Consider the following 12,363-nt stretch of genomic DNA (forward strand, 5'->3'; position numbering starts at 1 on the left):
GGGCTACTTATCATGCACCAGTAACCTGAGAGATACATATTGAGCACAGCTGATACACTGTCAAAGATTAGCAAATTCCTTGCTTGTGATGACTTTGGTACGCTTAATGAAGTAGTTGTCAAACCACCTTTTTTCTATTACACAATATGGTTAACAATTGAAAACTTAAGGCCACTTGTGAAATGCTAACAATGAGTGAGAATTCTCTCAAGCGAGGTGGGGCTAACCACTGGAATTTGCATAGACTTGATAGCAACAGCAGTCAGTCAAGCTGGATATGGTGTGTCACGTGTTGCATCATTCAGGCCACATACCAGGCATAGTAGATGCTCTTGTTTAAAGTGCGATATAACACAAAAATTAATAGCAAATCTGAGCACATCCTTCATTTTTCACAGTTACATCACTAGCTATGTTGACAAACAAATTTTATTATGCCATATTCATCATTTCCTAACTAATGTTTAATCATAAAATTGCCTAGTTGCACAATGATCCTAATGAGGAATAGATGAACCAATTTACATCATGCAATCCCATTATGAGGCCTGCTCTTATTCTCTAATATTACACACAAATTGGAGTAGTTTCTCTTATCCTTAAAATCTCCAAAGCATCTTCCTCAGAGTCATGTATCTCCTCAAGCCTTTCATTGTCAGATGACACAATGGTTGGGTAAAATTTGTTCCATGCTTCCTGTGGCTGCTGTCTAAATCTTGATACTGTGAAGAGCTATAGTATTACAATGAAAGTCCCTTATGATAGGACTCCTGTTAAATAGCAGTTACCATAGAATCATGGCTTCAGTCTTACATACTGGCATAATGAATAAAAACCTTGTTATGATGAATGCGTACAATGTCTACATTAGTAACACACAACCTTGTCGCCAAAGATAACACGCATTACAATAATAAGGTGCTGGGCAATTGCTTCACCACAGATACAGTTTGGATTGTACCATCCCCTGCTTCAGTACCAGTAGATTAGAAGTTTAGAGGTGTTAATGTGTTTTAAGCAGATGCTCCATGCTTGTCAACCACTAGACTTCAAATTTATGTACACTTTGTAAACAAAATGTACTTCACTGACTTTTGTTTGTTTATCATTCAATATTTTTTTCTTTTTAGTCAATCAGTTTTTATTTTCTCTATTTTTCTTGTCTTTATCACCATGTCCCTTTCATGTTTACTCAGTGGCGTTTTCAGTAAAGGAATAGTTTTAAAAAAGAGATCAACCTATCCAAGGTTAACCTGATGGAACCTGTAGTATTGGAAATTTAGTTTGCTTGTGAAGCCAGCAGCTTACAGAATCACTGTTTGACTGATTCTTGAGTATTACTCATAAGTCTGGAACCATTACCAGCTAGGATTAATAAAAGAAATAGGGAAGATCCAGAATGGCAGCATCATCTGCCAGAGAATTGTTTGGCAAGTGTGAGAATGTCACAGAAATGCTCACCCAACTCCAATGGCAAACACTGCAAGAGGTGAGATGCTGATCAGGTGTGGTTTCCTGTTAATATTCTGGGGACATACTTTTGACGACAGTAAAACAGCATATACTAGCTTCTGAATATATATCATGAGATGACTATGACAGTAAAATTACAGAAATTTGAATTAATAGGACTTACTGACTGGTTCTATTTGAGGACATTTAGTGATGGAATAAAAATAAAGGAAATAATAATTGCGCAACTTACAATGAGGTGACAAATGTCGTACGATACCTCCTAATATCATGTTGGACCTCTTTTAGTATAGTATAGTGCAGCAATGTGATGTGACATGGACTCAACAGGTTGCCAGAAGTCCCCTGCAGAAATATGAGCCATGCTGCCTCTATAGCCATCAGTAATTGCGAAAGTGTTGCCAGTGCACAGTTTTGTACATGAACTAACCTCTTGATTATGCCCCATAAATGTTTGATAGTATTCATGTCAGGCAGTTTGGGTGGCCAAAACATTTGCCTGAACTGTCTAGAACAATTGTGGTCCAGTGATGCAGCATATTGTCATCCATAAAAATTCTCTCATTATATGGGAACATGAAGTACATGAATGGCTGGAAATGGTCTCCAAGTAGCCAAACATAAACATTTCCACTCAATGATTGCTTCAGTTTGACCAGAGGATCCAGTCCATCCCATGCAAACACAACCCATGCCATTATGGATCCAGCGCCAGCTTGCACAGTGCCTTCCTGACAACTTGGGTGCACAGCTTCATGTTGTCTGCACCACACTTGAACCCTACCATCTGCTCTTACAAAATAAAATCAGGATTCATCTAACCAGGCCATGGTTTTCCAGTTGTCTAGAGTCCAACTGAGATGGTCATGAGCCCACGAGAGCTGCTGCAGGTGATGTCATGCTATTAGCAAAGGCTCTCGTGTCAGTTGTCTGCTGCCATAGTCCGAAATGCCAGATTTTACTAAAATGACCTAACAGATACATTTGTTGTATGTCCCAATTGATTTCTGCAGTTATTTCTTGCAGTGCTGCTTGTCTATTAGCACTGACAATGCCACTGCTCTCTCCACATTGTTGATCGCGAGAGGTAGTGCCTGGAATATGGTATTCTCATCACGCTCTTGACCCTGTGCTTCTCGGAATATTGAATATCCTAATGATTTCCAGAGTGGAATGCCTCATGTGTCTGCTCCAACTACCACTATGCATTCAAAGTCTTTTAATGCCTGTCATGTGGCCATAATCGTGTCAGAAACATTTTCACATGAATCACCTGAGTACAGATGACTCCTCCATCAATTCACTGCCGATTTACACCTTGTGTGCATGATACTACTGCCATCTATATGTGTGCATATTGCTACCCCATGGTTTTTGTCATCTCAGTGTATAACTTCCACCAGTAACTTAGGGCAACTCAAAGAGTACAGGTGTAGGTATACTTGTACATGTTTAAGTTAATGTGCCACTTAGCTAATCATAATTCATAAAGGTTATGGCAATTTTCACCTCTATGGTGTCTTAAAAATCTGTAATTAATGACCAAAGAATAATAGAATACCTGATTATCTCACACAAAGAAACTGGGATTGAAACTAATGTGAGGCAAAAATTTCTCTAAGATTAATATTTCAGCTGGTTATTTCATTACCATTAGGCAACAAACCGCATAACATTAGTGGCAATCAATATTTACTTTCGCCTTGTGCCATTTCCAGCATCCTTCCATCTTCTGATACTACCGGGCAATGGACACAACCTCACGCAGAATTTACCAGTTATTATTTGAATAATATGGACCTTGTTTTTTTTAAAAAAAAAAACACCATGAAGGAATTATCTGAATGGGATGGAATTCAGTAGATGTGATGTACATGTACAGACAAACAAATGATTACAATTTAAAAAAAAAATTGTACAATTTATTCAAGAGAGAGACCTCCACCACCCTCCCATTTGAGCAAGTCAATAATGGATTTCTCCACCTCTGGCTCTTATGCAAGCAGTTATTCAGCTTGGCATTGATTGACAGAGTTGTTAGATGTCCTTCTGATGGATGTAATGCCAAATTCTGTTTATTTGGCATGTTAGATCATCAAAATCCTGAGCTGGTTGGAGGGTCCAGCCATAATGCTCCAAAAATTCTTAATTTGGAAAAGATCTGGTAATCTTACTGGCCAAGGTAGGATTGGCAAACATAAAGACAAACAGTAGAAACTGTCACTGTGTTACGGCAGCCATTATCTTGCTGAAATGTAGACCCAGGATGGCTTGGCATGGAGGGCAACAAAATGGGACATAGAGTATAGCTGTGCTGTAAGGGCACCATGGATAACAACAGAAGGGCTGCTGTTATGAAATGAAATGGCACTCCAGACCATTACTCCCAGCTGTTGGGCCATATGGTGAGTGACATTCAGAGTGGTGTCTCACTGCTGTCTGTAGAGTCTTCAGACACACCTTTGATTGTCATCCGGGCTCAATTTGAAGCAGGACTCATCACTGAAGACAGTTCTACTCCACTCAATCAGATTTCAGGCTGAGTATGCCCAACACCACTGTAAACAAACTTGTTGGTGTACAGAGGTCAATTGCGGTCAACACAAGGGGCACCAAGAGCTTAACCCCCTTTCTGTGAGCCACCTATGAATGGTCCTTGTGATCACTGAAGCACCAGTTACATGTTGGATCAATGATAATAATGAATCTGGAGTTCTTGAGTCCCTGTATGATGACTGCTTGTTCTGCTCTGAGTGCCTCTCTGATGGTTGCTTGGTCCTCATGTTCAGTCATCTCTCTAGGTCAACAGCATCCATCTTGATGACCCATTCAGTCATGGCTCACACATCCTGCCAACATCGTTGAATAGTGGCATCCCTCTTATTCAAATGTTCAGCAACATGCCGATTACTCCAATTGGCTTCTTTGAGCCCAGCTGCACATCCTACCTCAAACGCCGACACCTGCATATATTGTTCACCTGTCTACAAAGCACAGTTACTGCCCAACCATGTACATTAAATGAAATTAGCAAAGACATTGTGCCCCAGTATCAACCTGTTCCCTGTTTACTACCCTTGCAAGGTGCATAGTGGAATTACACTGCAGCATCACAGCTTCACCCATCAGAAGCCAAAGTTTGCAATTTTGTGTTTTCCATCATGGAGTAAAATAAATCAGTCACCATCTCACAGCCACAGAGAAAACTCCTAAACCCCACAATTTGAAGGAGTTGCAAATGTTTATGGACAACGTAAAGTACCATGCAAGATTGTACCAAATCTTCTGCATGTTTCTTGTTCTTTTAAGCACAGCTAAAGAAAGGGATAGGGTTTCAGAGAGCATTACAGTGTGACATTGCTTTCTCATTGCTACAGAACTGACTCTAATTGGTATGCTGTTTAGTGATGTACATGCTTCCCAAACAACAGATGCTGGAAATTGATGTGTCAGTGTGCAGTGTGGGTGTGGTTTTATCATACAAAAAAATATGATGGACACAACAGCATCTGCTAAGGAAATTATTCACAGATTGAGAAAGGAGCTATGGAAACTATTTATGCCATTTATATATATGTGTTTTCTTAGATAGCAATAAATTTCAACTTATCATAAGCCATAATACCTTATTGGTTCTTGCCATAATACAGAGTCAAAGTCACACAAAATGGATTAAAAGACAGAGATAATATTCTAAATAAAGACCAAAGTCTCCTTACATACTTACAGAGGAACACAAACACTGAATATTCCCATCCATTATATTTCTGTGGTGTTATGTGAAGTGCAAGGCAAACTCCAGATCTTCCATAAAAATTCCTGTGCAGAATGAGAAACAACTGTAAAATGTGTAATAGTTTAATGTTATTAATATCAAAGATGGTTTGGAGACTAAACAATTACAATATGATATCATTTCATTATCTTAACCATTGATATGATTACAAGTATTGATAATTGACACACCAACCTTCTTACAATGGATAAAACGAAAAAGAACACAAAACACTTTTCATGACATTGTTTAGCCAACACTATTTCTTGGCCTTATCTGTCATCATGGTCATTTAATAGTTTCTGAAGAATTTTATCACATTACTATTAAGAGTGAACCCCTTAACAGACAGTAATATGTGGACATACAATATAGGTGTTTACACCCAGTATTTATGAGCTTTGTGAATTTCATTTTATGGACATCAGGCTCTGGTTTAAGGCATATTTTCATCACGATGTTCATCTCCTAATGCTAGAGATCTCTTCAGAGGCTATGAAGATTCAAACAGTAATTTCAAACTTAAACAAGGTCAGCAAGCTGAGCTGTTTGTGCATATCCACACAGCAGTTAAATTGTGACATCATCAGACCACTGCCTGATATCACATAGTCACACTGGCGTTGGTTATGGAGCTTCTTGTGGGGAAGAGTTGGTGCTGTTTGCTTCATTTCCCAATACAGACCACAACTTGTCTCATTTCAGTTGTTCTCCTTTTCAATTAATTTTGTATTAGTGAATTTGAATTTCTATGGCCTCTCTGTACAATCTAACATAATAATGCTTGGATCGAAATGAAACCATAGAATCAGATTATGCATGGAACCATCAAATTTGTTACTCTATGCCTACAGTACTGGTATTTTTCACAATTTGCACTTATAATACTGTGCTTTTTAGGAGCAGCATTGAAAAGTGTGTGTGTTCCAACTGAAATTAATTCACTGACAGTAAGACCCATTAATGACATCATATTTAGTGAACTCTGTTTCATTAACATAATTCTAGAATCAAAATCTGGTAATTAAATACATTAGTTTTGTACTTATTAGATACAAAATGTGATATTAAATAAAAAATGACTTAATGAAAGAATGACTGACAAATTTGGAAATAAAATAATTTTACATAAAAGACACTCACTTAAAATAGCTGATGTGTATAAAAGGTAGACCTGATAAAAATGCAGCACCCAACCATCCTCCTGCTATCAATATTCGGGTTTTTGTCATTTTCATTGTCCTCACGTGAAACGGAAATAGTATCACCAAGAATCTATCCAAAGCAATAACTGTAAGGACAATAAGAAATAGTGTCAACTACACTGAAAAGTTCTATAAGTAAATTCTCTGTGAAGTGTCTTTGCTCTTAGGAAGATATTATGTCAATCATAGTCAATTATCATCAATAAAATGTAACAAAAAAGGATTATTTTTTTTACATTCAGATATATTCTTAGTAACAACAGTATGTAACATAGTTCAAAAATGTTTACAAGTTGGAGACAATAATTTGATAACTGAAGTGGTGAAGTAAAATATCATACAGTATGATTTCAAATAATATCCCTTCTAACAAAAATTAAATGGAGATACTGATTACAAGTTGCAGTTTCTGCACAGTTCTGAGAGATAGAAGAGATGAGTACACAATGTCTGTATTCATTAGAAACTAATGTTAGTACTTACTATTTACAAAATGAAAAGAAGATTGAACAAATGAAATATTTCAAAAACAGAGAGAAAGAAGACTGATGGAGAAAGAGTTTCTGTCAAAATACGTACATTTGGAGCTGAAATCACCTTTAAAGAACACATTTATAGAAAAAAGGGTTACATTTTTTAAAAAAGGAAACTGTAAATCTACAATCAGGAGATCACAAGCACAACACTGGGATTCCTGAGTTCAGACGCAATGCACCTGAAAGGCACAGATTCAAAATTTGCCTGTTATTTCAGTTAACCAATTTTTGTGCCCTAAATGTAATCAATTACCTTCAGTGCAGAAAGATTAATTAAAAACTGGGTACCAAAAAGTCATTTATTAACAAGAAATGTAACAAAGTAGAAAAGACCAAAAATTTTAAACCACTACCAAAGTTTCAGTTTTCAAGATATAATTTTATTAAACAAAAAAATTAGAAAAAAATAAGTTTTAAGGTCTTTTTATGCTGCTAGTATTACAGCCACTCACTCACAATTAGCAGAAGAAATGCATTGACGTAAGGTTAATAGATCAAATTTGCATGGAATATGTAGATTGTGTTATAACTTTTTTTTTTTACATTAGTTTGATAACCTTCTGCGACCCATTTCTATGGCATACTCTAAGCATCACAAATTTGATCTTTTGTTGAATTATTCAAAATGATTATCTCTGGTTTATTTTGCTTGCAAAAAAAGAAAGAAAAGAAAAGAAAGTCAGCTGTGTCTGTCAGGCCTGTTGTACCAAATGGACCATTAATTTAAGTTTCAGCTACAAGAAATATTATGAAAAACAGTTACATGACATAAATAAGTTAAATATATAAATTAAATACTTATACAGAGAAAAATATCAACCATTTCAAGAAACCAACCAGTGAGTGTGTACACTGAGAATTCACTAGAGAAGGTACTAAAAAATCCTGCAGTATGACACAATCCACTACTTCTCCAGTCACGATCATGAACTGAATAAACTCCACGGTAGTAAGTATCAGCACTTCCAATTATGAGAAGGTAAACTCCCATGAATAAATCTCCTATAGCAAGATTGGTGATAAGGAATGAATGAACCTGAAAATACCAAAGTAGTTGTCATGAGAAAAGTTTTCCTTGGTACCCAGGAATAAAGGTAACACAAAAGGATGTGTTATATGTAAATAATATATCCAAAAAATAATATACTTGTTTATTTAATTACAGGTTTAATAATTTTTTAGGACCAAAAAGGCTGAGAATGGAGGTGAGATGATGCTACTGTAACAGTACTTTCTACTCTTTCATAATGTTTCTAATATTAACATCTGATTTGTTGACATTTGCACAGTCACTGATATCTGTCAAATATTTAAAGTAGAAACACAACTTTAGTATCTCATTTATGAACTAATTAAACCATTATTTCGACTTATGAGAGTAACAAAGCTACAATATTTCTTAGAGATAAGTGATATAATTGAGACACATAGTATGTAACCTTAAATACCTAAAGAAATGTCAAAGAAATGTCAAAGAAATGTCAATATAGAGCCCCAGCACCCACTTTCATTATTCACTGCAGAAAATGCTAGCATCATCTAAAAATTTTGTTACTGAAAAGTAGTAGTTATGCACATGTATGGAGTGCAGTTTGTTTTTAGGAATACTGAACTGGAGCTTTCAAAGAGGAAGGAAGCAATTTCAATCTGTGAGAGGAAACAAATAATTTCTTTGTGGATGGAATGGTTCCAGCTGAAAATTGTTACCTGCAAATAAGTCTGCATTGCTATAAATAAAGATAAACAACCCATAAAACATGAAATATCTCTCTAATTAGCATGAACCTTCAGGCTTTGTGTTACACATATTCCTTGGTATATCTTTCCACCTCTTGAATACTTCACCTCTGCAGTAGTTGAACTTTCCTGTCACCAAACTATTTATAAGGACTATAAATTTTTATTACTGTGGCAGCCTTTTGCTGCACACAGGTCTTAGCAGTCCTGTGCATTTATGGCTGACTAAGAGGACCAATTGGATGAAAATCAGTGTGGGTTTAGGCCTCTTAGAGGCTGTCAGGACCAGATCTTTAGCTTACGGCAAATAATGGAGAAGTGTTATGAGTGGAACAGGGAATTGTATCTATGCTTTATAGATCTAGAGAAGGCATATGACCGGGTTCCTAGGAGGAAGTTATTGTCTGTTCTACAAGATTATGGAATAGGAGGCAAACTTTTGCACACCATTAAAGATCTTTACATAGATAGTCAGGCAGCAGTTAGAGTTGATGGTAAATTGAGTTCATGGTTAAGAGTAGTTTCAGGGCTAAGACAAGGCTGCAACCTGTCTCCACTGTTGTTCATATTATTTATGGATCATATGTTGAAAACAATAGACTGACTGGGTGAGATGAAGATATGTGAACACAAAATAAGCAGTCTCGCATATGTGGACGACTTAGTTGTGATGGCAGATTCGATTGAAAGTTTGCAAAGTAATATTTCAGAGCTAGATCAGAAATGTAAGGACTATGGTATGAAGATTAGCATCTCCAAAACAAAAGTAATGTCAGTGGGAAAGAGATATAAACGGATTGAGTGCCAAATAGGAGGAACAAAGTTAGAACAGGTGGACGGTTTCAAGTACTTAGGATGCATATTCTCACAGGATGGCAACATAGTGAAAGAACTGGAAGCAAGGTGTAGCAAAGATAATGCAGTGAGCGCTCAGCTACGATCTACTCTCTTCTGCAAGAAGGAAGTCAGTACCAAGACTAAGTTATCTGTGCACCGTTCAATCTTTCGACCAACTTTGTTGTATGGGAGTGAAAGCTGGGTGGATTCAGGTTACCATATCAACAAGGTTGAGGTTATGGATATGAAAGTAGCTAGGATGATTGCAGGTACTAGTAGATGGGAACAATGGCAGGAGGGTGTCCACAATGAGGAAATCAAAGAAAAACTGGGAATGAACTCTATAGATGTAGCAGTCAGGGCGAACAGGCGTGGATGGTGGGGTCATGTTACACGCATGGGAGAAGCAAGGTTACCCAAGAGACTCATGGGTTCAGCAGTAGAGGGTAGGAGGAGTCGGGGCAGACCAAGGAGAAGGTACCTGGATTCGGTTAAGAATGATTTTGAAGTAATAGGCTTAATGTCAGAAGAGGCACCAATGTTAGCACTGAATAGGGTATCATGGAGGAATTTTATAAGGGGGACTATGCTCCAGACCGAACGCTGAAAGGCATAATCAGTCTTAAATGATGATGATGATGATGATGATGATAAGAACATCTGCTAAGGCAGCAGCTTTCTGTCTTTGTGTGATCACTTCCACCTCAAGCTGCTGATTCCATCATGTGATTCGATACCAGCTGATTACCATCACTGCTACCAGTGCAGGACAATAGTTTGGTTGACAGTGAGGCTTCCACCAACCTAATTTCATTCTGTCCTGGTCTCCTCCTCACAGCATCAACATCAACTGTGGCCTCACACCCATGCTAAGGACATACTCTTTGATAACACACTCTGTACCAAGACATTTGTCATAAAATTTAAGACTCACCTGCATTTTCTCCACACCTACCACAAAGTCCACAGTGTTTCACTCCACAAGACATACCGATTGGTGGGTGTTAGTGCCCACATGGGCACTGCCTGACTTCCAATCTCTGCCTATCACTTTGGAAAGATGGCATCCAGTGAAAGCATGCTTTGTGCTAAGTGCAAGAAAAACATTAAAAATAAGGAATTCAGTGTTTTGTGTGGACTGTGGTGTGGAAAATCATTTCACATGGAATGTGTGGGGCTCACCAAAATGAAGTTCAAATTCTAAAGTGCTCAAAAGGTTGCTTAAAATACGTTTGTGACAACTGTGAAGTGAGATTAGCTGACGAAATCTCAGAAGACATTAATACAGTAAAACATGAACAAATCTTGTACTCTACACAGCAATGCAGTGTTGATCTAGTTGCATCACTGAGTAAGCTTAAGCAAATTGTGAAAAAACTTACCAGTGGTAACAAACAAATAAAAGAAAAACTAGACACTGTTATTGCCACAAACTCTAAGTTGGAAATATTGGTACCACGAAGTGAAGAAGCATCAAATCATTGAGGAACATAGCAAGACAGTGTACAGAGGATGTAGAAAACAAAAGGGCCATGTATTATAGCTGGAAATAAAGAGGTAAACATCGCTAATCTGAGGCAAAGTTCAAATAAAGGTCTGGAGTGTGTCAGAGAAGCAGCACCTACCACCATCACCAATCAAAACAGCAGAAAATAGCATGCAAATTCATCAAGTGGTAATTTTCAAATGAGAAATAACGTTGAAGACCCAAACATTGCTAGACTGGCATCTAGTACAAATGTAAACAATGAGTGTGTCAGTGAAACTCCACCTCACATTCAAAACAAACCAAATACAGATGTAAACAATCTGATGGATGAAAACTCTTCAGAAGTCATCGATACAGACTTGCAAGGAGTGAAAAACAAGCGAAGAGGCAGAAGAAATTTGACTATAGTGAAACAAGAAAATGAACTGGCCAAAACCACTGAAGACACAGAAAAGGAAAACAAAACATCTTACAAGACTGTACTACAAAATGGAAAATCTGGGGAACAGTATTTGAGGCTCACTATACAAACGTTTGTGAATGCCAGTATTAAAAACAGAAATAAAGCCATAATAGGTATTAGCAGTGAAAAAGGAATGCTGTATGATGATAAAAAACCCTGGTTGCACCTAAGCAAACTAAGATGTGGCACCACAGCTGAAACTATAACTAACTTCTTACAGAACACTTTCCCAAATCACAACAATTTTACAGTTGAAAAACTGGAAACAAATGGAATAAATAATGGCTTCAAAATTGGTGTTGATTTCGACCTAAAAGATAGAATAATGGACAACAGTATATGCCTGAAGAACATTGTGATAAAATGTTTTTTATTCCAGAGGATGCACTAGTCCAATAAACTCCCAAGACCAAGAACATTCCAGTGAAAAAGGAAATGATATCATTGAAGAAAATGCTGTCTTAGTTATAGCGAGTGTAAAAGTGCAATGCCTCAGAACAAAACTTGATACATTAACACTTTTTGTTGATGAAGAGAGACCTGATGTATTATGTATATGTGAACACTGGCTATCCCAACCAGAAACTGAATACTACAGAAACATTGAATATTTAGAAATGGTGAATGCGTGGTGTAGAGAAACTACTATCCATGGTGGTATGGCTGTGTATGTAAATAGTAAACTGAGTGCCAATAGAATTGACTTAAGTAAATTTTGTGTAGATCTAGACCTAGAAATTGCTGCTTTGGGACTGTCAGATGCCAACTTAATTGTTGTTTCTGTGTACCGTTCCCCAGATGGAAATTTTGAAAATTTCCTCAACCAGTTGGGAAGCTGTCTGTGTCAT

General features: G+C 37.2%; 1 protein-coding gene across 1 annotated transcript in view; it reads right to left on the reverse strand.

Moving 5' to 3' along the window:
* Positions 1-12,363, reverse strand: part of LOC126154821 (G-protein coupled receptor GRL101-like) — a 354,933-nt gene that overhangs the window by 21,035 nt on the left and 321,535 nt on the right. The window contains exons 21-23 of the mRNA XM_049916187.1: positions 7,827-8,025; positions 6,392-6,539; positions 5,201-5,292 (exon numbers count right to left, since the gene is read on the reverse strand). Coding sequence (XP_049772144.1) covers positions 5,201-5,292; positions 6,392-6,539; positions 7,827-8,025 — 439 coding nt within the window. The remainder of the gene's footprint in view (positions 1-5,200; positions 5,293-6,391; positions 6,540-7,826; positions 8,026-12,363) is intronic.

Source organism: Schistocerca cancellata, chromosome 2, assembly GCF_023864275.1.
Source record: "Schistocerca cancellata isolate TAMUIC-IGC-003103 chromosome 2, iqSchCanc2.1, whole genome shotgun sequence".
In the NCBI taxonomy this organism is placed as follows: domain Eukaryota; kingdom Metazoa; phylum Arthropoda; class Insecta; order Orthoptera; family Acrididae; genus Schistocerca; species Schistocerca cancellata.